The sequence below is a fragment of the Mobula birostris genome, chromosome 7 (assembly GCF_030028105.1).
Source record: "Mobula birostris isolate sMobBir1 chromosome 7, sMobBir1.hap1, whole genome shotgun sequence".
Taxonomy (NCBI): Eukaryota; Metazoa; Chordata; class Chondrichthyes; order Myliobatiformes; family Myliobatidae; genus Mobula; species Mobula birostris.
In genome coordinates this window covers 56,248,639-56,276,288 of record NC_092376.1, presented here as the reverse complement: position 1 = coordinate 56,276,288, position 27,650 = coordinate 56,248,639, and the positions used below count along the sequence as shown (strand labels likewise).

The 27,650-nt window shown below is 40.7% G+C and overlaps 1 protein-coding gene across 1 annotated transcript in view; it reads left to right on the top strand.

Moving 5' to 3' along the window:
* Positions 1-27,650, top strand: part of LOC140200925 (neuroendocrine convertase 1-like) — a 310,355-nt gene that overhangs the window by 223,852 nt on the left and 58,853 nt on the right. Inside the window, exons 8-10 of the mRNA XM_072264575.1 lie at positions 2,654-2,764; positions 6,615-6,708; positions 13,668-13,853. Coding sequence (XP_072120676.1) covers positions 2,654-2,764; positions 6,615-6,708; positions 13,668-13,853 — 391 coding nt within the window. The remainder of the gene's footprint in view (positions 1-2,653; positions 2,765-6,614; positions 6,709-13,667; positions 13,854-27,650) is intronic.

Sequence of the window (27,650 nt, the reverse complement as noted above, 5' to 3'; positions counted from 1 at the left end):
GGGCCCTGAATAGTGATGCGGGAGGAAGTGTAAGGGCATGTGTAGCACTTGTTCCACTTACAAGGATAAGTGCCGGGAGGGAGATTGGTGGGAAGGGATGGGGGGGACGAATGGACAAGGGAGTAACTCTGCTCTCAAACGCACCTCTCCCATTTCTCGCACATCTGCTCTCACCCCAACCTCCCGCCACCCCACTAGGAATAGAGTTCCCCTTGTCCTCACCTACCACCCCACCAGCCTCCAGGTCCAACATATAATTCTCCATAACTTCTGCCACCTCCAATGGGATCTCACCACTAAGCACATCTTTCCCTTCTCTCTGCTTTCCACAGGGATCGCTCCCTACATGACTCCCTTATCCATTCGTCCCCCCCATCCCTTCCCACCAATCTCCCTCCCGGCACTTATCCATGTAAGCGCAACAAATGCTACACATGCCCTTACACTTCCTCCCTCACCACCATTCAGGGCCCCAGACATTCCTTCCAGGTGAGGTGACACTTCACCTATGAGTCAGCTGGGGTGATATACTGCTTCAGGTGCTCCCGATGCAGCCTTCTATATATTGGCAAGACCCGACGCAGGCTGGGAGACCATTTCGCTGAACACCTACACTCTGTCTGCCAGAGAAAGCAGGATCTCCCAGTGGCCACACATTTTAATTCTACGTCCCATTCCCATTCTGATAAATCTATCCACGACCTCCTCTACTGTAAAGATGAAGCCACACTCAGGTTGGAGGAACAACACCTTATATTCCGTCTGGGTAGCCTCCAACCTGATGGCATGAGCATTGACTTCTCTAACTTCCGTTAATGCCCCACCTCCCCCTCGTACTCCATCCGTTATTTATTTATTATTATTATATATATATTATTTTTTTTCCTCTCTCTTTTTCTCCTTCTGTCCCTCTCACTATACTCCTTGCCCATCCTCTGGGATTCCCCCTCCCTCTTTCTTTCTCCCTAGGCCTCCTGTCCCATGATCTTTTCATACCCCATTTTCCAATCAACTTTCCAGCTCTTGGTTTCATCCCCCCACCCCTCCTATCTTCTCCTATCATTTCAGATCTCCCCCTCCCCCTCCCACTTTCAAATCTCTTACTATCTCTTCCTTCAGTTAGTCCTGACGAAGGGTCTCGGCCCAAAACGTTGACTGTACCTCTTCCTAGAGATGCTGCCTGGCCTGCTGCGTTCACCAGCAACTTTTAAGTGTGTTGCTTGTTATCGATTCTATTCAGGAGGAGGTTGGTAGGGACATCTATATTAATTCTGCATTTACAAATTTCATGAAAACAATGACTAGCAGAATTAATTTGTGTGCAAATATTTTCTGCTGCTGAAATTTCATTGTTATTTTAAATGATTTTTCTTCCTGTCATCTTTGGTCCATTTTTCTCTTTCTTTTCCCACCATTTATTAGTCATTTTCACCCTGTAGGTTGCTGTTAGTGATGCGAAAACAGTTAGACAACAATAGGCAGGAATCAATCTTTAATTTTAAAAAAATTCCTCTTGTCTGCATATTTGGTTCTAATCCAAGAGATACAGGATATATTGTATACAGTATATATGCGCGCGCACGCGTGCACACACAAACACACACACACATACATGCATATAGCATATCCTATCTCTCTTGGATTAGAACCAAATAAGTGGACAATTATATATGGTGTATTCTGGTTAATTGGGACACATCAGGACCAGTACATTTTGGCCTAATTAGCTGAAGTTTCATGGAAATGGTTAAAAAGTTATAAAAAAAGACAAACTACCATTTAACTGAGTTACAAATTATGTATTTAAATAAAATACAAACAAATTAGAACATTGCCAATACCACAATTGTTTAACTGTTAAGAAATAATACACAGTTTTATACAGAAGTACTGTAGTAGTTTTGGTAGTATTCTAATTTATTCTGTATCTTATTGAAATAAATAATTTGTTACTCAGTTAAAAGGTAGTTTGTATTCTTTATACCTTTATAATTATTTCTATGAAAATTGGAGCAAGGACTTAATTGGGCCAAAATGTAATGTTCCCAACGTGTTCCAATTAACTGGAATCCACTGCAGGTGTGTATGTAGATATAGATATATAGATTGTCCTTGTTGATTTTTACCCAGCTTACACAATTTGACACCATTTAAAACAAAGAATAAACAGCTGTTGAATAACATTGGATTTTCATTAACCTCTGAAGGTATTGCCACCAATATGTTGCCTGTTTTCTTCCTCCTGTTACTGAGCTGATGTATGTTGTTGATGTCTATGAAGTGAGCTCAGAGGTTAGGCTGGTTGGCAGCTGAAGAACAGGTTGAAAAGTCCTCTTGGTTTTAGCAACAGTTTCTAAATAATCTCTTAAATCTTCATTAATATAATGACTAGGTTAATTTATCAGAATAATGGCTTATGTTTAAAAAGGCATGAGTGCAAAAGCTGAAAAGTGCCTTTGAAGACTATTTAAGTGCTACCACTAACAATAATGAGCCAAAAGATTAAGGATAGAGAAAATCCCCAGTTTCTTTAGTGACTGCCCTTTTCAGTATGTTTTTTCTCAAATACGTTATTTACTGGATGAGGTGCAGTGCTTATAATTTTCAGTTCTAACTGTTTGTATTCAGTATGTGTCATTGTTTTTGCTCATAGATATGGATTTGGTCTGCTTGATGCTGGGCGAATACTGAAGGAAGCTGTTAAGTGGAAACTAGTTGGTCCTCAGAGGCATTGTGTGAATAATTATGTTTTTCAACGAAAAAGGTATGTTGCATCATTTCTCAGGATAAATACTGGACAGACTGCAATTTTATACATATGTTTATCAGAGATAACTAATGTATATGGTATAACATAGAAAAATCCTAAAAATATGAAATAGCGCTTTATAGGCTTATGATGAAAGGTCAGTGACCTGAAATGTGAACTCTGTTTTCCTCTCACAGATGTTATCTGACCTGCTGAAAATGTCCATTTTCCTTTTCCCTTTTTTTTTATTTCAGCTTCCTGGCATCTGCAGTTTTTTTTTATTTTCCTGTGGAAAATGATCAATGTTAATTACTTTAATTGCAGACAGTTCCAGGTCACCTGTAATTTTAACTAAAAAAAACTGAAACCACCGTGTGGATTTCAAAGCATTATGGTTACCATGGTAACCAGAACCAGGGATACAGTGTTAAGTTTGGCCAGAACATCAACATTACGCCCCCAAATTTTGTCACGAGATTGGTACCTGTTTTTTTTTAATTGTTCAATGATTTAGCTGGCTAACAAACAGATAGCTAAAAGATGAGGAGTAACATTTGAGATAAAAATTCCAGAAACATTCAGCAGGTCAGAAAAGAGAAATTGTTAACACTTCAAGCCTGATGCCATTTATCAGAAGGAGGAAAAGCTTTTCTCACTTTCTGAGTTGTGGCAAAGGGTCCCAGAGCTGAAAGATTAACTTTTCACTTTCTGCAGATGCTGCCTGATCTGCTGAGTCATAGACTTGCCATCATTTTCCGGTTTTATTTCAGATTTCTAGCATCTAAAATTTTTTTATTTTCACTTACAGCTTGCATAAGTTTAGTTGAACTCAATAACTGAATTAGATTGGAAACAATTATCAGAGATCCCCCTTCAGATTTCTGTGCAATGATGAGAGATACAAGTAGGCTTGCCTGGTGAGAATAGGGTTCACATCAGCTGTAATATTGCACTCATTCAAGCAGCACTCAAGTTCATAAGATATAGGAGCAGAAGTAGGCCATTCAGCCCATCGAGTCTGCTCTGCCATTCAATCATGGGCTGATCCAATATTTCAGTCATCCCCACTCCCCTGCCTTCTCCCCATACCCTATGATGCCCTGGTTAATCAAGAACATATCTATCTCTGCCTTAAATACACCCAATGACTTGGCCTCCACAGCCGCTTGTAGCAACAAATTCCACAGATTTACCACCCTCTGACTAAAGTAATTTCTCCACATCTCTGTTCTAAATGAATGTCCTTCACTTCTGAAGTTGTGCCCTCTTGTCCTAGACTCCCCTACCATGGGAAATAACTTTGCCATATCTAATCTGTTCAGGCCTTTTAACATTCTGAATATTTGTTGGCATCTTCTGGATTGTGTTAGTTATTTGAAGTTGTTGGTCAACTATTGTTCACTTTCTAGATCTTTGTTTTGCTTTCAGTTTGGAACATGGACATTACATTTGAAAAGTTGGAATTTTTTCAGAGTTGCACACAGCCAAGAGCTTTGCTGGATCGCAGAACTTTAATCTGACTTATCTAAGCATACAACTCTTTAGAAAATTGCTGAAGAACAAGGCACAAAGCAAGTGCATATTTTCTAATTTTAAAGCACAGAAGATGACATTCATAATGAAAGAGCAGTCCACATTACCACTCCAATGCTTCTTCCTCAGAGCTTTACAATTTCCTGCTTTTTGTTTTTATCTCATTCCCTTCTGAAAGCTCCTCTTTGTCTTTGTTCAGCCTGTCAGACACTACATTACAGATTAATGTAACTCACGTAAAACAAAACCTCCTCATCTCCCATCTGGCTCCAACTTCAAATCTGCCGCAGGCCTCCTCCAGCACTGAGTAAGGGAATGGCTGATATGAACTTTGGCTCCAATCCTACCTCCTTGCAGTCAAAAATATTCTGCCTTAACCTTGTATCTACTTAAATGATTCAGCATCCACAGCCCTTGGATAGATTCACAACCTTCCACGAGAAGAAATTACTTCTCAGCTGATTCATCCTATCTAGGTTCTGTCTGATCTGTAGTCTGTATCACTATGGCTCTTGGCTGGTTCTTGTTTTTTGCAGCTTTGAAGGAAAGGGCACCATCTACTCTGGTCAGCATTCACTGCTCTGCAAAAAGTTGCACAGCCAGTCAAACACAGTCTTTGAGATGTAATATTTATGTCAGAAACTAAATACTTTAATAACATTTGAGTTTGAATCAAACTGGATAAACAAACATTCTCCATTTGTTCTCTGGTATAGTACAGGCATGGTCACTCAATGGTTTTCACTGCTGGCACAGCCATATCTGCATACCATAAATAAATTTGCTGATTGGGGAATGAGAGTTTCTCAGTAATAAACTCAGAGCTGCTTTCTCATCTTAACCACACCTCAACAACAGCCAAGATTTGAAAGTTGCCAGTACGTAATTGGATACATTAACTCCATTCTCTTGTTGAAGTTGATGCGTCCAGTTCCCCGCTGGAAACTTTACCATGAAGATGCCAGGATAGTGATTGAGAAGCAATGAGGTGCAGATACTGGAAAGCTGAAGGTAAAGCACAGAATGCTCAAAATGGACAATGGTTCAGATAGCATTCACAGAGAGAGAAACAAAGCTAATAAATGGAGCTATAAGTTGATTACCCTTCCTCAAACTGAGGCAGATTAGAAAACATGCAAATTTTAAGTTGCAAATATTGAGGAGGGAGGACGAAACGAAAGAATGTCTTTGGTGGGGTAGTTCTCGGTGGATATGGATTTCGCTGAGAGAGAAACATTGAGATCTTCCTAATGACAGCAAATATACTCAAAAGAGAGTTAATCGGGGGACAACAAAGGAATGGATGGTGAAACTGTGCAATATAGAGCATAACAGTTGCTGGAAATCTAAAATAAAGAAGTACAATGGGAAAGCCCAAAATGAAACATGGACAGATAGAAGTTGGTACTTCAAAAGAGACCATGGACCAGATTGAAAAATACTGCAGTTACTGAAATCTGAATCATGAGTTGTCCTGCAAGGGAATAGAGAGCTGGGGGTGCTTGGCTGGTTGGTAAACATCTGTGGGGCAGGCTTTTGGGTTGTGTTTTAGGTCTGTTGCCTTACCTTTTCTGTAACTTACAACACGTCTTCTTTCTAAAAATGTTTCCAGTTCTGATAAAAGGTCATCAACCTGAAGCAAATAGTGTATTTCTCTCTCCACAATTACTGCCTGATCCCGTGAGCAATTCCGGCAATTTCTGGTTTTACACCAGAATAGTCGTCTCTATTCAATAACACCCGTTAATTTTTCATCATGTATTTTAACAGTTGATGTAATTTGGTGAGTGCCACGAGTACATCCAAATGATCAGATCTAAAAGGCAAATTGAATCACTATTGGAAAGAATATGTATAAAAGGAGTATGGAAATGAAAGGGACCATAACCCAGACTCAAGATTTGATAATCCTCACAAGTGACCAGAGTTGTTAATAATTAATCAATACCAGCAGTATGGCATTTTGAAATGTAAATGTGATGGATGAGGGCACGATTCTGTCATCAGCAGAAACTGATGTGACTAGAATAGGTAACGTGAAGTCCCTGGTGACTGGGGAATGCATGGCTGCAAAGGTAGAACAAGCCATCAGAGAGCATCCCGAGCAGCAGGTAATTATTGCCTTGACCTGCAACTCACTTTCAAGCCTCTTTCCCAGAAGAAATTTTAAAAAATAGACAGAACATTTGAAAAGTGCATAAAAAAGCAGGGCCACTATCTAACAGTGATGGATCTATGCAGTCTAAATGATTGGAATGTGCCATTTTATTTAAAAGCTACAGTTTCTGTAAAATGACTATTTTCCTCTCCTCTCTTCTGTTCAATCCTCCAGATCTGTTCCTACAAAAGGTTCTCTGATGCTGAGTCTGGAAACAAATGCATGCCATGGAAAAGAGAATGCGATTGACACACTCGAGCATGTAGAGGTGAGAGAGGCTCTAACAAGCACAGCTTTCACCAGTCTAACCATATTTCATAAAATGGAGATAAATGATGCAGGCAATGGCTGACATAAATCAAATTATGTAGAGTCAGAATTTTTTGTGTAAACACTAATAAATATTTTACTGACATTTAAATTTAAAAAATTAATGCTGCCTGTTAAATCTGTCTGACTGTAACTTTATCAGATGAACCAGAATTTAGTGCAATGCAGAGCACTCAACCTGCTGGTAACTGAGGCTAATAATAGGATTGTTTATGCTGTAATCCAATAAAAATATTGAAGATTTATTTAGAAGCCAGCACTTGGCAACATGGATACTTTTCTGTTTTGGCATGCCTTTCATTGGCTGATCAATTGACTAGTTCAAGAAAATTAAATGTTTCATCTTAGCAATTAAAAATTGCCAAGATAGAGGTCAGATCTATTTATTTTAGGTTCCTTTTTATCAATTACTGTACAAGTACTCCAAGTCATGTGCTTTCCTTCACTGTAATAGATTATGCAGTGTTGTATGATTCAGCGTCTTAGTCATAGAATCAAGGTTGTGCAATCAAGACCCTTTCTAACAATTTATGCACATAATTTAGTTTAAGCAGACTATTCAGCATGGTGCTGAGGGGTTACTGCAATATTGGAGATCCCATCCTTTATCTGAGATACTGAAGCAACATATGGTTTTGGACTTTAAAGTTTTCAAAACGTTGATTGAAGAAGAGTAAAGAATGTCTAACATTTACACCTGAACCAATACCAGCAAAAACAAATTAATTACTCATTTATCTAATTGCATTTTTGTATATCCTGTTGTGTAGAGATGACTGCCATACTTGACTACAATATCGACATTTAATACTTTAACTAAGTACTCTTGGCACCATTGGCCATAAACGTTAACATTTTCTCTCTTACCACTGTGCTGCGACTTAACTTTTGGATATAGCTGTAGTCATAAAATACAATTAGATATAGGAGCAGGATGAGGCCATTCAACCCATCGAGTCTGCTCTGCTATTCCATCATGGCTGACTTATTATACCTCTCAACCCATTCTCCTGCCTTTTCCTGTAACCGACGACACCCTGAATAACCAAGAACTTAGCAACTTCTACTTTAAATATACTCAATGATTTGGCCTCTGCAGCAGTCTGTGGCAATGAATTCCACAGATTCACCACTCTCTGGCTAAAGGAATTTCTCCTCATCTCTGTTCTAAAGGGTCGTCCTTATAGTCAGAGGCTGCACCATCATTTGGGTTTGAAACAACCATCCAAACCACAAATCAATTTGAATTTTGTCTCAGGAAACTTTAAGCATTCCTAATGTGCCACCTTTAATTGCAGGGCAGCAAGCTGGTAAAGCAGATGCTGCACAGTGGGCTCATTGCTGGGATTATTGTCGACAGAGTAGCAATTTCCAGAAAAAGCAACAGAAATTATATTTAAGAAGGAAACTTGCACTTATCATGTCAGCAGGATGTCCCAACCAACGAGTAACTCTTTGAAGTGCAGGCCACAGTTGTTGTGTGGATAAATGTGGCAGCCATTTATCCTCGTATGCGTTTTCTGTATGTGTACAACGAGATCCCACAAAACAACAGTAAATTAAATCTCTAATTTATCTGCTTTAGTGCTTTTAGTTGAAGTACAAATACCTGCCAGAAACCAGAAAAACTGCTACTGCTTTTTTTTCAAATAGTAAGATTAGTTAGCCCTGTAACGTCAGTCCATGCAGTCAGCTGGGTCGTCAGCTTCTGTCTTCATTGGAAAGTACAGTATGCGCCTCTGTCCACGCAGTACATCCTCGGTGCTGTACATCAGCCCAACTTGCAACCTTATTTCATGGAGTGGCCATCGAGATGGGACCTCTACTGTGCCAAGCTGCAAACTTGATACCCCTCACTTCAACTTCATGAATGCAAAAGCAACTGCAAAAAAAGCTTTTATTAACAGAAAACAAACAGCACCCAAATCAATACTGTTTGCAAAAAGGAGATGAAATGGGAGGAAATTGATGATATAATAAGAAATTCTAAATATGGTTCCAATGGTAATCAACAAAGCAAATATCCCAGTCCATTCATTTACTGAGAAATGGCTTAATTCCACAATGATGTTTGATAAAAATTAGGAGTTATTACATGTGCAATATTGATTTTATTTTTTATGTTGCTGTCACTGTAGAAGAAACTCTAATGACTTCTTAATAGATCAGATTAAATTTAGCTTCACTAGAGCCAGACCTTTAACTTATGGAGGTGTCAGGAAAGTACTTGTAAAATTGCCTCATTCAGTGAAGTCTCAGTAAAACAATAGGCTGGCACCTCCATGGTTACAAAGCTGACACTACAATGAAATTGAATTCAGTGTTGCAATCATATGTGAATTTTGTCAGTGTTCTCAGCTGTGCACTTAACATAATAGCCCCACTGGTATTAAAATGTAGGATAATTATATGTTGTTTGATGTCCCACACTCCTTTTGCTGGGAATAGGACAGAGGACTGAGATTGAGCACATGATGATACAGTTAACATGAACCCATATTAATGCAGAGTTGCTAAAAATAGAATTGTCATTTTGGATTGCACTGTTGTTCCATATATGTACTTTATTTGGGAGGGATAGGAGGAAGTCAATGCCTGGATGAAGGCATGGGGGTCAGGGGGAGAAATGATTGAAAGTAATCAAGACATGGAGCTGTAAAATTGAATGCTTTCCCTGTCAGTATGTTGCATGATTCATAGAATTAAAGCTGGCCTCTAAAACTGTTAGAATATCAGATTACTTTCCCTGTGGTGGGGAACCTTGCTCACTTTATAAGATTATCATGGGCAGTGTACCTGCAATTTTTCTGATATTCACTTGGAACACTCAGTGTCCTCTTCACTGATATATACTCAGAAAATTATCCTGGAGATTACAGCTACAAACCTGCCAGAGAAAAAAAAATCTGCACTGGTGTGAGACAGTTAATTGTAGCATTTTCAAAGGTTCATTTATTATCAAAGTATGTATCCACATACATCTCTGAAATATGTCTTCTCCAGATAGCCAAGAAACAAAGAGCGAACATGAAAGTCATTCAGAGTGAAACATCAAATCCACCCCCCGCAACAGAAAAAGAACGGCATCCCAATAATCAACCCGCCAAAAACCCCCTCCCCCACACAAAACAAAACAGGAACATTGACCCCCAAAAAACAACCCCACCCCCGCACAAAAAACTAACGGAACACTAAGAGAACATCAACCCCCCCCCAAACATCCACCCCTCAGACAACAAAACGGAAATGGAACAGGCAATAAAAGTGCCCAAAAACTGTCATTTTCATACATTGCAGCATTTACCAAAAACTAGTTGAAATTCCCAATTTCTTCCTGCAAATGACTGCATATGTTGCACTTTTATCTCAAATAAATTAAACTAAATAAACACTAATACCACGGGCAATATCCACAGATTACAAAAATTGTCATCAGGCCGCTCAAAATCCTATTGATTTCACATTTTTCTTGGGGTTTTCAATAACGTAGCTGAACTCTAAAACCTTTGAATCCAAATCCAAGGAAGATTCCTTCCCAATTCCCACTTCCATGATGCTGATGCAATTTGTCACCATGATAACCAATCAATTGCTTCTCATTTAATTGAGGCTCAAGGATCTTTTTCAAACAACATTAGTCCAATCTTTTTGTGCAATTTCCCCACTCATTTCCTACAAGGAGATTTTTATTAGCCGTAACATAATATTCCGAACTTGTGTATTATGACGCCAAAGTGGCCACTTGACTCATCAGTCTGTACTGGATTTGAGCACTGAAACAGACCATTTAGCCCAACTGGACCACTTAGCCCAACCAAGAAGCCCATCCAGGCTAGTCTCTTTTGCCAGAGTTTGGCCCATGACATTCTGAACTTTTACTACCATACACCTATCCAAATGTCTTTTAAAAGTTGCTATTGTACCACTTCCTCTGACAGCTCATCCACATACATTACATCCTCTGTGCAAAAAAAAAACTAGCTCCTCAAGTTCCTACTGGATCTTTCCCTTCACAACTTAAACATATGCCCTCCAGTTCTTGATTCCCCAACCCTAGGAAAAAGGTTTGAGTGTTTTCAGCCTACCAATGCCCCTCATGATTTTATGCACCTCTCAATTTCCTGGACTCCAATACAAAACGTCCTACCGCTCATTATAACTCAGTCCCTTGAATTCTGGAAAACTCCTCATAAGTTTTTTCTGCACTCTTTCAAGTTTGATGACATCTTTGGATGGCCAACGCTGAACTCAATATTCTAAGTGCAGCCTCACCAGCATCTTGTACAACTGCATCATGACTTTCCAGCTTCTATACTCGATACATTCAATGCTGAAGACCAACTTGCCAAGTCTCCTTCACCACCATCTACCCGTGACTCCATTTTACTAAACCAAGAACCTGTACTCCAAGATTCTCTGCTCTCCAACATTCCCCAAGATCCACCAGTTCATAGTGAATGTCCTACCTTGATATGATTTTCCAAAATGCAACACCTCATGGTTATCTGAATCAAAATCCCTTTACCATCACTTGGCCCGCTTACTAGATGATCAATATCTCCCTATAATTTTTGATAACTTTCTTCATTAACTACTATACCACTTATTTTAGTGTCATCAACAAACTTACCACGCCTTCTACATTCTTATTCAAATCATTAATGCAGATGACAAACTTGGTCTCCCCTTTCACGTGACAGGAGCGATATCTTTCTCTTCTTCATTAGTGAAAGAGAGGGACCTGTTGTGATGTTGGAATGTTGGGATGGACAGTAGTTTTTGATGGACTCTGGATGTCTTCAACCTGAGCCTGAGGCTCCGGAGGGTTCCTGTACTGTGGAAGACGTCCTGCCTCGTCCCTGTGCCAAAGACGCCGCGCCCCAGCAGCCTCAATGACTACAGACCGGTGGCATTGACCTCCCACATCATGAAGACCCTGGAGAGACTTGTTCTGGAGCTGCTCCGGCCTATGGTCAGGCCACACTTAGATCCCCTCCAGTTCGCCTACCAGCCCCGACTAGGAGTTGAGGATGCCATTGTCTACCTGCTGAACCATGTCTACACCCACCTGGACAAGCCAGCGAGCACTGTGAGGGTCATGTTTTTTGACTTCTCCAGTGCGTTCAACACCATCCACCCTGCTCTGCTGGGGGAGAAGCTGACAGCGATGCAGGTGCATGCTTTCCTGGTGTCATGGATTCTTGATTACCTGACTGACAGACCACAGTACGTGTGCTTGCAACACTGTGTGTCCGACAGAGTGATCAGCAGCACTGGGGCGTCACAGGGGACTGTCTTTCTCCCTTTCTCTTCACCATTTACACCTCGGACTTCAACTACTGCACAGAGTCTTGTCATCTTCAGAAGTTTTCTGATGACTCTGCCATAGTTGGATGCATCAGCAAGGGAGATGAGACTGAGCACAAGGCTACGGTAGGAAACTTTGTCACATGGTGTGAGCAGAATTATCTGCAGCTTAATGTGAAAAAGACTAAGGAGCTGGTGGTAGACCTGAGGAGAGCTAAGGTACCGGTGACCCCTGTTTCCATCCAGGGGGTCAGTGTGGACATGGTGGAAGATTACAAATACCTGGGGATACGAATTAACAATAAACTGGACTGGTCAAAGAACACTGAGGTGGTCTACAAGTAGGGTCAGAGCCGTCCCTATTTCCTGAGGAGAATGAGGTCCTTTAGCATCTGCCGGACGATGCTGAGGATGTTCTACGAGTCTGTGGTGGCCAGTGCTATCATGTTTGCTGTTGTGTGCTGGGGCAGCAGGCTGGGGCAGCAGGCTGAGGGTAGCAGACACCAACAGAATCAACAAACTCATTCGTAAGGCCAGTAATGTTGTGGGGATGGAACTGGACTCTCTGACGGTGGTGTCTGAAAAGAGGATGCTGTCCAAGTTGCATGCCATCTTGGACAACGTCTCCCATCCACTACATATGTTCTGGTTGGGCACAGGAGTACATTCAGCCAGAGACTCATTCCACTGAGATGCAACACTGAGCGTCATAGGAAGTCATTCCTGCCTGTGGACATCAAACTTTACAACTCCTCCCTTGGAGGGTCAGACGCCCTGAGCCAATAGGCTGGTCCTGGACTTATTTCCTGGCATAATTTATATATTACTATTTAATTATTTATGGTTTTATTACTATTTAATTATCTATGGTGTAACTGTAATGAAAACCAATTTCCCCCGGGATCAATAAAGTATGACTGTGACAATGACTATGATTATGGTCTCTAGGGTCTTGCTATTGCTTGCAAAGTGGGTGGTGATGGGGGGTGGGGCTCTGATGCTTTTTACTGGAACAAATGGGAGAAGGGGGAAGGGGAGGGTTGATGCTTCGCTGCTGCTTGTGCATGGGGGACAGGGGCTTTGAGATTGTAATGTTCAGCTGTCATTCATTCTTTTTGGGTTTTTTCCTCTCTGTTTTGTGGATCTCTGTGAAGAATATGGATTTCAGCTTGTATACTATAAATGCCCTGATAGTAAATCAAACCATTGAACCATTGAAACAACAATGGCCCAATAGCAGCCCAGAATAACTTTATAAGAAGAATCATTGTATAATGATAATTAAATGTCAGTCATGTTGGTTCAAATGAATACGTACAGCAGCTCGATTGCCACAATGTTACTCTTCAGCTCTTTAGTTTGGATCCTTCGATATGAAGATAAATATCACTATTGTAGTCTTGGATTTATCTGTTATGATGTCCCAAAGCAAGAGCTAGGAAGGAAATACACTGCAATTGCCGAAAAATGTTTTATGATTGTGATGTATCTCGCATGAGCATTTTATACATCAAACAAAATCCTGGGAACAGGTGTTGACTGGGTAGGTTTGTTTGATCGTGTAAATACTAAAGGATCGAACTTTTTCAGGTGACTGTCACCATATCAAGCGTTTGCCGTGGAGACTTGAGCATTCATCTCACCTCCCCAAATGGTACCAAGTCTGAACTCCTGGGAGCTCGTATGTTTGATAACAGCAAAATGGGAATAAAAAACTGGACATTTATGACCATCCACTCCTGGGGAGAGAACCCCAAAGGCGAATGGAATCTTACGGTGAGTATATTTTAGCTTGCTTTTAGCTTTGGTTTTGTTTGACTTACGACCTTCAGGATCCTGCTTTATGAATTTCAGTCAATGTATGTGATGATGCAGCCTGCAGAGTAATCAACAGATCGCACTCAGTTCTCATTCATTGTAAACGTAAATTCACCAGTCGTAATAAGGGAGGAAAGAGTTGTAATTATACAGCAGTTTGAATGGCTTTCGTGACTTCGGAATCTCCCAAAGGCTCCAGAGCCATTAACATGCATTTGAAGTCACATTTGTCAATTGGGCACTAATATCATTATCCCTCTGAAAAGAATTTGTTAGGCCAGGGTTTTCTTTTCCATTCCCACTTATCACCATCTATGACTAATGCCTTTTCTGAATTAAGAACATCTTATGAAAGGACACATATGAACATAATAAATTCAGAGCAGGAGTAGGCCACCTGGCTACTCGACTATGTTGATAGAATCACTGTTAAACTGAGGCTAATGAAGGGCGAGCAAGTTTTAATGGCCACTGTCACCTGGATCTCAGTCTCGATGAGCAAACCATTACAGTTAAGTCCCATGTAAACTCTCGAAATCACACCTCATTTTCCATCTGTCCACACTGTAGTCCTCAGGACTTAATACCAAATTCAAGAATTTCAGATAACTAATACACATATTTGGTGAGTTTCCTATCAACCAGTATTTATCTTGGATTCCAGCAGCTACCGTGTTCTGCAAGTCACAGTCAGCATATTATTTATGTTTATGAGACACCAGACTACATAACGTTGCTTGCATTCAGCAAAATAACACCAACTTAGAGTTATCAGTGATAACATAAAAGCAAAATACTTCAAATGCAGGAAGTCTGAAACTGAATCCAAATTTTTCAAAATGTTCAGCAGGTCAAACAGCAGGTACAAGGGAGAAAGAGATAATGGTCCAGGTCAATTCTAATTCTGTATTTTGTTCCATATTTGGTGGCCAAGATGATGAGTATTTCCCCAATAATTTCTAATGTTCATTTTCCTTTACTTTAAGGACTCTTTATCTCATTATCTCATGTTCTTGTTATTTATGCTATTTATTTATAATAGCATTGCACAGTTTGTTGTCTTCTGCACGCTGATCTTTCCTTGATCCTGTTATATTTTACTGAGTACGCCCACAAGAAAATAAATCTCAGGTTTGTACATAGTGACATGTACGTACTTTGATAATAAAATTTACTTTGAACTTAACAAGAGGAATTCATTAAAAGTCTATATTTTGTTTACCCTGAGGGGATCTGTGGTTAAGATGGTTGGTAGTTTCTGCAGCATAGGAAGCCATTCAAGGTCACAAGTAGAGCAATTATTGATAATGTCATCATTATCAATAGGTACATTACACTTAAACAGATACTGACTTTGTTAAGTATTTAGGCTTTTGGTTTTATTGTTTTTAATGTAATGAAATAATGTAAGTTTAATTGAAAATAATAAAATCAAAGGTGTTAATTCTCTTTTATCCATCACCTTTTGCCAATCATTTTTTATGGACGTTAGAAGCCTAGAAATTCATTTTCATAACTCCAAAATGTTTCTAACATTAATGGAAATACTGGCAGGAGGTCAGGTTTCACATTTCCCAATGGATGCTATGAGGCTATTCATGATTTTGCTCTACTCAGGACTAAGACCGTTTTCAGCTGCAACGGATGAATGGGACCAGAACTTGTGCCCAATGATGACACTTCTAGTCAGGGCCCTCAGTGTTTAACCATGCAGGAAGCAGCAACTCCCAATTTAGGTCCATGCCCCATGAAAGTTAGAAGTACCAGAGATCGGCAGACTGGACTGCTTTCAGTTCACTCTTTCAGTATTGCACCACATAGTATAGTGCCCACAGTCATTGATTCATCAATGTTCCACACCAATAAGCCTGGATCCGGTGCTAGATTTGACCTGATGCAGGACCCAAGACCCCAATGAATTCAATAAGGATTGTAGGAATCAATAAAATGGTGATGGCTCACTCTTCTTTAAATTTTTTCTCTTTAGTTTTATGTTTTAAAATATCAGTTTGTATTTTGAGTCTTTTAAGTTTTTCCTTAATCTATTATTTCAAATGTAATAGTTATAAAAAAGAATTCTGAATTGTAGAGAGTTTTAAAAATACCTGATTGCTTTTGCAGCCAGCAAAGCTGTGTTGTATTTTTGTCAGCTGTCAGGATGGAGCCTTCTCACTTCACGTCCAGGGGTCCATGCTCTCTCCCAACCACACAGGTAGAGCTCTGGATGCTTTGGGCCAGCAAGGTTGGCCTCACCATCTGGATGGAGTAATGAAGGCCTAAAGGGACTGTGAGCAGATACTCTAAGTGGATGGACAAGATCAGTACTATTACTGTCTGTGAATCACCACACAAAGTGCCTTAAAAATGCCAAAAATGAAAAAAAATTGACTTTCTAAATGCCTATTTCTGCTATTCTGTTGAAAGATAATTCTTTTAAAACCTAAAATTCTTTTGAATACCAAAGTGAAATTCGTCATTTCAGGACCAGTAAAGTGCTGAAGACATTATTCGGGGAACTTTGGCAGGAGAGGTGTCTGAGTACATTACCACAGATGTACTGGTAGAGTTAACTAACAGAATTGTAGCTGAAGTAGCTCAGGTTAATGAAATTGCTCCCTCTTTGACTCCCTTGTCCATTTCTTCCTCTCCACTAATCTCTCACCTGACACATATCCCAGCAGGCAGCCAGAAATGCTACACCTGCCCATTCATCTCCTACCTTACATCCATTCAGTGCCCCTAACAGTCATGCCAGGTAAGGCAACACTTCATTTGCGAATCTATTGGTGTCATCTATTGTATCCAGTTCTCCTGATGCGGCCTCCTCTATGGTGGTGAGAACCAGCATAAATTGGGGGACTGCTTTGTCGAGCACTTCCAATCCATCCACCAAAAGCAGAATTTCCGGGTGGCCAACCACTTCAATTCCTACCTCCATTCCCACTCCGACATGGTGGTCCATGGTCTCTTTTGCCACAATGAGGCCACTCTCAGGGTGGAGGAGCAACACCTCATATTCCATCAAGGTAGCCTCCAACCTGATGGAAAGAACATCTATTTCTCCCTTTGGCAATTTTTTTCCTCCCTCCTCACTTCCCTCTCTTCTATTCTCCACTCTGGACATTTACCTCTTCATCTCACCCACCTATCACCTCCCCTGGAGCTCCTCCTTCTTCCCTTTCTTGCATGGTTCACTCTCCTCCCCTGTCAGATTCCTTCTCCTCCAGCCCTTTATCTTTCCCACCCACCTGGCTTCACCTGCAACCTACCAGCTAATCCTCCTACTCTCCACACCTTTTTTATTCTGGTGTCTTGCCCCTTCCTTTCCAGTCCTGAAGAAGGGTCTCAGCCCAAAACATCAACTTTCATTCCTATAAATGTTTCCTGATCTGCTGAGTTCCTCCAGCATTTTGTGTGAGTAACTCAGGTTAATGGCAGTTTCAATACCGATATTATTTCAGCTCCTTCATAACCATCATCTGAGCTTGAAGATTGGATTGCAGCTAAATTCACAACGAAGTTTTTTTCAATACATACTGAGCAAATTATTACCCACAGATCGATGAAAGAGAATTGCTTGATAAACATACAACAATTATGTCACAATCATGCATCAACTCAAAGATTATGATTGTCCAGCAATATGGAATACACAACAATCATTACTACCACAGAAGAAAATATAGCAACAGACTCATTAATTTAGTAATATGTGTTATTACTTGTAAAATGGATATCAGTAGGCTCCATCAGTAACATTTTCAGTCAGCAGAAGCAAAAAAATGCTGTCCAATAATGATCAGGAAGACAGAATGCCTATCTGCTTTGCATTATGTCATCCAACTCAGGGAGAAGTCCTTGTGTTAAAGTGTGTAGATTGTGGGGAAGGGTGGAGGGGATCAGAAGCTGGTGGGGGCGCAGAGCAGATTTCCCACTCATGTTCATCTTCCAGGCACTGCTGATGAAAGTGCACTCATGTAAATATGCAATTCACTCAGCTACATGTTCCCACGATAGGAAAGAACTTGTTGGCGTTCGCTGTCCAAGCTTGCACATGAAACAAGCCCTCCAGAGTGAAGCACTAGTTGAGGGTTTGTGAAAAATCTGCACCCTACAAAAGGGGAATGAAAAAAGGAGGTGATAAACCTGAAGCTTTGCCTACTGCCTCAAATTGTCACCTGCCCCCCACTCTGAGATTGTTCTGACCCTGGATAATCTTCACTTCTGTCTTTTTGTTTAATTTATTGTTGCTTTAAGAACTAATGTTCTTGTAGGTGTTTATGTTGATCTCAACTCTTCAAATGGGATGATCCTCTTGGTTTATCAGATTCGTTCAACTGTTAATCCAATAACAATGTGTCATCACCCTCAATAACATCCCCCAAGTGATCAGGGAAGGAAAGAATGTCTTGAACAACACTAGTTACAAAATGCAATTAAGGGCAGCCACTTATTTGGGAAAATTCTTAAAGATAAAAATCTAGAAACTAGCCAGGATTCTACCGTTTATTTGGGACACTATGCCATTTCACTGGGACTGAAGCTGTTGCCAAAAGTTCCTAACTAGCCATGTGCACTTGCGTGACCATTCAACACTACATCATGCTTAGAGCAAACAGTTTATAAATAGTGTCAGTTGTTTGTGTTTGAGAAGCAGTGGGTTTTGTCACTGATAGTGGGTGAGAAATAACCAGTAAGGAAAGCCAGAACTGTTTCGCTCACTGCAGTTTCAAACATTCAGGCTTGGAGATGCGGCCGTGAGTGGAACAAAAAATGATTTCATTATGTCAATAAATTAGAAAATACATAGAATTTGAATGTATTGACAGTCATCTTGAACGTTACAATAAAATGAAGGTTTGGAAGATGGAATAGTTGGGTGCATTGTATGATGTCAGTCCATTATTTGCACAAGGTGTCTGCTTTGATTTTGTTCACTTACAGTCCATCAAAAGAACACAGCAGTGTACACTGAATGAATTCCTCCATCAATAACTATTTGGAACTAATGCACAGTTTTATATAATTGTAGTAGTATTGATGATGTTCTAATTTGTTCTGTACTTAATTTAAATACACAGTTTGTTACTCAGTTAAACAGTACTTTGCTTTTTTTATACCTTCTTAACTATTTCCATGAAACTTGACTCATCGGAACAGCCACTTATTTGCGCCAAAATGTACTGGTCCCCACGTATCTCAATTAATCGGAATCCACTGTATATTTCACTCAGTGTATATAATGTTATCTGCATCGGAACAAGCCAAACTGAAGCAGCAAATGTTGTCAGTCCAATATGTTTTGTCTTAACTTGACACATTGGGAATGGCACTTCCACGTTGTCATATTTCAGTGAGAATCATCTGCAAATTACAAAAAGAAATCTATCAGTAAAAAACTACAAATAGACAATTTACCAAAATATGATACATGTGAGAATTCCTTGTCTCTGATCTAGAAAACAAATACCTTACTCCAGACAGTTCTTGTATTAATACACTAAATAAGTGCTCCACTTTCAAAGAAACACTATAACTGTGAGAAAATTGGATTCTTCTGTAAGCATGTATCTTCTTTTATTATTTAATTATCGAATATTAATTCGTTCATGTGTTGATTATATAATCATAGAATCAGAGTTATGCAGCACACAAATTGTTCCCTTGGCCCACCAGTTTCATAGCAACATGTTTTCCCATCTGTACTAATTTTATTTGCCCACACTGGAACCATAACCTTCAATTCCTTGTCTATTTAAAGTCTTTGTAAATGTAGTAATTATATTTGATTCCACCACCTCCTCTGACAGTGGGTTCCAAATATGAAACACTCTTTATGAAAACATTTATCCCTCAAATTCCTTTGAAACTTCCTTCTCTAACCTTAAACACAAGCCCTCTTCTTTTTGATAGCCTTTCAATGGGAGAAGAATTTTAAGCATCTACCCTATCTATATCTCCTATAATTTTATATATTTCACCCTAGTAAAAATAAGTCCAGGTCTATCCAATCTCTCCCAATGACTAAAGTCCTTAAATCTAAGCAGATCCTGCTGATTTTTCTCCATACTCTTTGAATGCAGTCACTTTCTTCCTGTAGTGTTGCAACCAGAACTGCACACAATACAAGTTCAGCCTTAACACTGTTATGGAAAGTTACACACAAAAAATGCTGGAAGAACTCAGCAGGCTGGACAGCATCTATGGAAAAAAGTACAGTCAGCATTTCGGGCTGAGATCCTTCGGCAAGACTCTATGGAAAAACAGTACAGAGTCTTGGCCCGAAACATCAGCTACCTTTTTCCATAGATGCTGTCTGGCCTGCTGAGTTCTTCCAGCGTTTTGTGTTTGTTGCTTAGATTTCCAGCATCTGCAGATTTTCTCTTGTGTCTAAAGTTACAATTGGATTGATAATATTTTCAATTGTTCTATAGTTTTATTTGTATACTGAAAAAACACCATTAGAGATGTATGTTATTATTTTTATTTCTGATTACTAGTTAGAAGTTAAATAATTTTCTCAGGAATATTACTTTCCAAGATCTGTATTCTTTGACTTAAAAAATGATACTTCAGTCTGTTTTTAGCAGGAGATGAAAAGAACCTCACATGGTAATTCAAAATCTCAGCATCACCACTGACATTTAATTTCTGGCGCATGGGGAATAGAAATTTGCAGATAAGTAGATTGGGATGCTATCATTTACTGAGTCACGGACAGCTCAAGACTACAATTGACAAAGGACTCAGACTAGGCCATCTGCCCATTCTCTGACTAGAACCACAAAGCATGAGACAAAAAAAACTGGGTGAAAATACAAAAAAATGTTTAAAGAGAAGTAAAGTAAGTAACTAAAAGATGTAATTTCATGAAAGGAGATGTGAAAGGAGCAGCCAGGAGAATGATTTTAATGCATTCAAGCTGTGCTGGTGCATTAGAATCAGAATTAGAATGCCTATTTCAGCCTTCTTTGAAAGGCTATCTACAGCAAATCTTATCAAGAAAAAAAAGCAAAAAGGAATGTACAGATGCCATTCTCCATGAATTACAGGCTGTGTAATTGCTTATAGATAAGAGTATGCACATTACAATGGAGCTCCTGTGATATGCTCTTAGTCTTTGAGCAGCAGGTTCCTATTGCTCCCACATCCCAATATAAGTCTTGTAAATTTGAGTAACCATTCCTATTGGACAAGGATAAAAATCATGTCTCAAAATCTGTGAAATGTAGAGTACCAAATTGCTGTGCTTGGAAGAATGTTCCATGTTAAAAAGTAATTTAGCTGCGTTATTACACTCTTATTATACACTCATGATTGTCCAGTAGAAGAAGTACACTGAACCACTGCATTATATAAAATTACTGTGAGATATAATGTTATACATCAACTTGCGTAATTAATCCTATTTCAGTTATTTAAGTGCCTCCGATCTACTTGCATCATGGTGAGGATAATGGCTAGGGAACCTGCTGGTTTTATTTTTCTTTTTTTATTATACTTTTGCTGAATTAGCATTCACAGCATGTTCGGTTTTGGACCTATTGCGTGTCCTTCTGGTTGTTAACTGAGTGTTGAATTTCTCCACTTTTTCTAGCTTGAAGCTACAGATATTACTTGGAAGGAAATGTTTTACAAGGAAAGTGGATGGGAATTGAATTTGGCTCAATATTACAATTTGATTTGGCCCTGTAAGAGTCGATGGAACTCCAAAGTGGTGCCTATGGTATATCAGTGAAGAATTTAAGTGCTACGGTGATTTCTCTGGGTGAAGGCAGATCATAACTTCAATCAGCATTCAACACAACTATTATCGAGCTCAACACTTGAATTAACAGACTCTCTTAAACTATCATGGATGAGTGCCAATCAGGAAAGACCTCTGACAAGCACCATTTAAAATATTCATCAATCATTTAGAAGTTAATTACTGGTTGATTCTTCTTGCATCTTACACCGGGGTGCTCTCTACCATTACCCGATGAGGTAACCGTAGCCTTTGGCCAGGAGCAGATGTCATCAGGTGGTGCCCAACATTCATAGAATGCCTTTACCCTTAACCACTACCCTCTCCAGTTGGTGGGCCAGCAGTAGTGGTCAAGTCACTGCCCATCTGCTCCTGACTTCCAGCTCGACTCCTCTCTCCTGCTCCATATCCAGCAAGAGGCCCTTTCTGCTTCCTCCCCCTTCCTGCGAGCATCTTGGTTCTTGCTCCTTTCATCAAGGCCCAGCACAGACAGCAACCTTCATGCTGATCTTGCCAGGAACCCTCTACAGCAGATCTCCACGGTGAATATTCACATCTGCCATCCTTTGTCCCTGCACTCCTGGACTAAGGGCTAGTATTTCAGGACCTTCCTTTCGTGAGCCTCCTTGCATCCTTCCTCCCATGGTACTGTGAGCTCCACCAGATTGATTTTCTTGACTTTGATAGACGATGGTACAATATCTAGTCCAAGTGTGGTTTGCACCATCTCCAAGAACTGCAGCTTCCTCCCCACATTGACCCACATCTCCCATGATTTGGCAATTTGCAGCAGATTGGATTTAAGCTTCTTTGAAATGACCAGCATGTCCACTCCTTGATGAAAATGAGTGCCCTGGTTGTCTCCCTGCCAGCTGGTCTCCTGTAACACATCTCCTGCTCCAGTGTGTCAGCAAAGGAAAAGCAGGACCTTGTCGTGGTGCCACCGATACTATCCTTGTGTTAAAGCTGTTTTGCATCCTGACGGTATGTGTGCCAGTGAACCCCGCTGACCACAAGGCTTGCAGTTGGGATCCTGTCTCAGCCCCCATGTGTGCAGCTGTGATGATATAGGGAGAGTGTCATACACAGACCACAGGAGGAAAGAAATGCAGAAGGGCTCCAGTCTCCAAAGCTCTGCACAAGTGATCTTGCACTTGGGAAGATCCCATTTCGTCCAGGAGCCCTGTGACCCCAATTCCACTGCGTTCGATACCCTCCTTTCGTCCTCACAGTTCCATACCTCTGCCTGGACCATGTCACACCTATCCCTTGCACTTGCACTCCCCCATCGTTGGAAGTGTGCTGAGCCGAGGCCTTGCTGTCCCAGGCATGGGTTACCAATCATGTCTCTCAATTGCAGGGAGCTCATTGCCTGGTCTATAGCCGAGCTGGTGACCCACTTTCAGCCTGATCTTGTTGTGACTCCTACTCAATTTACTAGCTTGTTATTGGAGCCCCTCAGTGTTAACACAACTCTACACTTTGCCACCTTGAACTCCTCCACTACCGATGACAATGGAAGCTGTCGCTGGTCTAATCTTATGTAGAGCCCCACTGAAGAAAACCTTAGAAAGATCCCCAGACACCTCTGCAGGTGCTTGTTGACTTTCCTTTCAGTGCCTTCTACAGTGGTCATGGGGAAATTGTACACCGTGAAAAGCCAGGACAGCCTTGGAAGAAGACCATGTTGGAAGACCCATGCGTTAAATTTACCAGGGAGTCTGGTTTTGTCAATTTTCTTCAGCCACTCTTCAATCTGCTTTATGGTGTCAGTGATGTTGGTGCTGTCTATCATTGCTCCATTAATCCACTTTCCAAGGCACTTTACTGGGTTGTCCTCTATGGATGGAATGACTTCTCCCTGTACTTGAAGACTGAACTTGCTAATAACCTTGCCCTTTTGATCACCATGTATCTGGACTTCCTGACCTTGAAGGTCATCCTACCCCGGGTGGCTACATTTTCCAGGGTTTCCAATACCCATCTTGCTTGGACATGGGTTATAGTGATTACTGTGATGTCATCCATTAACTCCCGCATTGCAGGTTGTCAGATGGCGGGCTCCAACACTGAGCCTTGGGTTACATCTGCTGCTACTGATATGAGGAGGTTCATACCCATGACAAACAAGATGGGGGAGATGGTACAGCCGGTTGGAATCCCTTTTTGGAGGTCTTGCCACCTGGTTATAAAGTGGGCTGAAGTGAAGCGTAGCTTGAATCCTCCTAGGTAGCTGGTGATCATGTCTCATGTTGCTGGCAGGATATGGTAATTGACCAGGCCAACCTGGATGAGGAACTGTGGAACTGGTCCATAGACTTTGGCGAGGTCTATCCAAACGACTGTTAAGTCGCCTTTCTTCTGCCTGGCTTCATGGATCAATTGGCTGATTATTGGGGTGTGTTCAAGGCACCCAGAAAAACCCAGGATGCCACCTTTCTGGATGGATGTGTTGATATAGTGGTTCTCCATTAAGTAAAGGTCAGCCTTCTTGCACTCCACACTAAGGAGGGAGATTGTCCTAAACTGGGTGATTGTAGAGGAATCTTTTTCCTTTGGAACAAAGCATCCTACTGCCATTTTTCAGCTTGGTGGGAGAGAGCCTTTGGTCCAAATCTTCCTCATCATCTTCCACAACCTCCAGAGGAGTTTTGGGCATTTCTTATATACCTTGTTGGGTATACCACTTAGTTCTGGGGCACAAGATGACTTTGCTCTCTTGATGATATCCTGGACCTCCTGCCACGTGGGCTCTGCCACATTCTGCTCAGTTGCTGGGATACTTGGTTGGGAGATTTTTGGATTGAGTTCCAGTCCCTGATTCCTACGGGGATCGCTGTGTGATTCCCACAGAAATTCTTCCACCTCCTGCTTTGAGCAGGTTAGGGTGGCAGATTTTCGCTGGCTGAGAAGAGCCCTGATGAACCTGAATGGGTTTTTAACAATTATGATTCTCCTTCTCTCTTTCTCCCTTCTTCACTCTCACAGCTGCTCCACCCTCCCGAGCTTGCACAGCTCTTCCCGCAGTTTGCTGGTTAGATCTTTGACACCATCTTCTTCGTCAGGCAAACTGTTTTTGAATTGTTTGTTCAGGTTCTTTATCTTGTCTCCCAGGAGGTGAATTTCCCTTCCCTCCTGTTTGGTTGCCATGATGGTTTAAGATCTCTGTTCTTCTCCACTGGGCAAAATTGCTGTTCAGTAATATTGAAAACTATGGCTGTGAGAGAGTTGATGTTCAAGGATATGTGATCTGCCAGAATATGTAATTAAGTAAGTAGATATTTGTTCATTTCAATATTCTAATAGAAATGTAAAGGAAAACATAGCGTAGATAATCTGACTAACAGCAATGGAACTTGAAATTAAGTTTAGTACTGACCTCAAAGAGAAGTACCATAAACAAACAAGCAGCTTCTGTGGTGTGGATTTCCAGTCACTGATTGGTGATTTGAGGCATGCAACAACAAGCAATGTCTTCAAACTAGCCAGAGACAATTAGGCAGGTTTGCAATCAATCAAAGTCAGAATCAGGTTTAGTACCATTGACATATGTAGTGAAATTCGTTGTTTTGCAAAAGCAGTACAGTGCAATGCATTACAAATACTGTAAGTTCCGCTAATTAATTATTAATTAATAGTGCAAAAAGAGTGAAAAATTGTGAAGTAATCTCCATGGGTTCAGGACTGTTCTGAAATCTGTTGGTGGAGGGAAGAAGCTGTTCTTAAGATGCTGAGTGCATATCTTTAGGCTCCCATACCTCCTCCCTGATGATAGTAATGAGAAGTAATGAAAAGGGGGTATGTCCTGGACGGTGAGGGTCCTTAATAATGGATGATGCCTTAGCAAGCAGTGATGCGACCAATCAATATGCATTCCATGGTACATCTGCAGAAATTTGTGAGAGATTTGGAAGATAAGAATATGAGTTTCATTTAACTGTGAAAACATTTTGAAAGCAAAATGAAGATTGGGATACACAAGGGATTATTATATCAAGATAATAAGACCATATGATATAGGAGCAGAATTAGACATTTGGCCCATTAAGTCTGTGCCTCCATTTCATCATGGTTGACCCATTTTCCCCCTCAGGCCCAATCTCCTGCCTTCTCCCTGTAACCTTTTATGCCCTGACTAATCAAGAGTCTATCAACCTCTCCCTTCAATATATCTAATGACTTGGCCTTCTCAGCCATCTTTTGCCACGGATTCCACAGATTTAGCACTCTCTGGCTAAAAAAATTCCTCTTCATCTCCGTTCTAAAAGTACACTCCTGTATTTTGAGGCTGTGACATCTGGTCTTAGGCTCCACCACCTCCGCATCCACTTTATTGAGGCCTTTCAACATTTGATAGGTTTCAATGAGGTCATTCCTTATTTTTCTGAATTCCAGTGAATAGAGTTACAGAGCCATCAAACACTCTTCATATGACAGCCTTTCAATTCCAGAATTATTTTGTGATCCTCCTTTGAGCCCTCTCCAATGTCAAAATTCCCTTTCCTAGATACGGGGCCTAATACTGCTTACAATACTCCAAGTGAGGCCTCACCACTACTTTATAAAGCCTTGCTTTTTTATTCTAGTCCTCTCAACGTGAATATTAACATAGCATTTGCCTTCGTCACCACCGGCTCAACCTGACATTTAACCGTTAGGGAATCCTGCACAATAACTCCCAAGACCCTTTGAACCTCAGGTTTTGTCATTTTCTCTCCATTTAGAAAACGGTCTACCCTTTTATTTCTTCTACCAACGCTGTATTCCATCTGCCACTTCTTTGCCCATTCTCCTAATCTGTCTAAGTCCTTCTGTAGCCTTTCTACTTCCTCAAAACTACCTGTCCCTCCACCTATCTTCGTATCATCCGCAAACTTGGCCACAAAGCCATCAATTCTGTCATTCAAGTCATTGACATATAATGTAAAAAGAATCGGTCCCAACACAGACCCCTGTAGAATATCACTAGTCACCAGCAGCCAGCCAGAACCTTTATTCCTATTCTTCACCTACTGCCAATCAACTAATGCTTTATCCATGCTAGCATCTTTCTTGTAATACCATGGTTTCTTAACTTGTTAAGCAGCCTTATGTGTGGCACCTTGTGAAAGGCCTTCTGAAAATCCAAGTACACAACATCCTCCTTTATCTATCCTGCTTGTTATTTCTTCAAAGAATTCCAACAGATTTGAAATAAAATAAATAAAAACAAAGAATTTATTCTTTTGTAAAACACTATAATTTTATCATGTAAGGAATTCGGCCACACTTTTGACAGGTCAGCATGGAAAGTTGGTCCAGAGGGTTAGATCACTGATCCAGGATGAGTTTATCAGCTCCGGACTCTAATATTCCTCCTCCCCAATTACCAGTTGACTACGTTCACTTCTGTCTTGTTTTCATTATCAGTGCACCTGTGTTTTGTTTTGTTTCTCTATTTAAGTTTCATTTTTCATTGTCTTTGTTCAGTATGGGGTTTACCTACCCTTGTGTGTAGTGATTCTTGAGTCCTAGCCAGTGTCCTCTAATAACCAATCCACAATGTAAGACCTGTGTTCAATTCCATCCATGTCTCTGGTCTCCTTCTGCATTTAGGTCCACCTGGTCTCTGTCTCTCCTGGTAGTCCACTTGTTAAAGGTGGAAACTTTACCATCTTAAACCCAGCCTGCAACCACCCCTGCTACAACAAGACTGTGACACTCATGGATCCAGAAGGGTATGCATATCCATGGGTGCTGGCCAGCCAGAAGTCATGAACATATACTCCAGCAGATGTTAACCACCCTGCTGTTGCTTACTGAGGCCATCTGGCTGAGCCAGCAAAGCCCCTGCTGCCACCCTGAAACTGCTGGTGCAAGAGCAATTTTTGAGCAACCCAGAGACATGTAGAGGGTTTCTTACCCAACCTTCTCTGGCTTTCAATCTGCAACCCTCCAAGTTCCCCTCTGACCTTTACAATCTCTCTCCTCTCTGGCAATACTCTTGCCTGGGCTATGGTGCTCTCGGA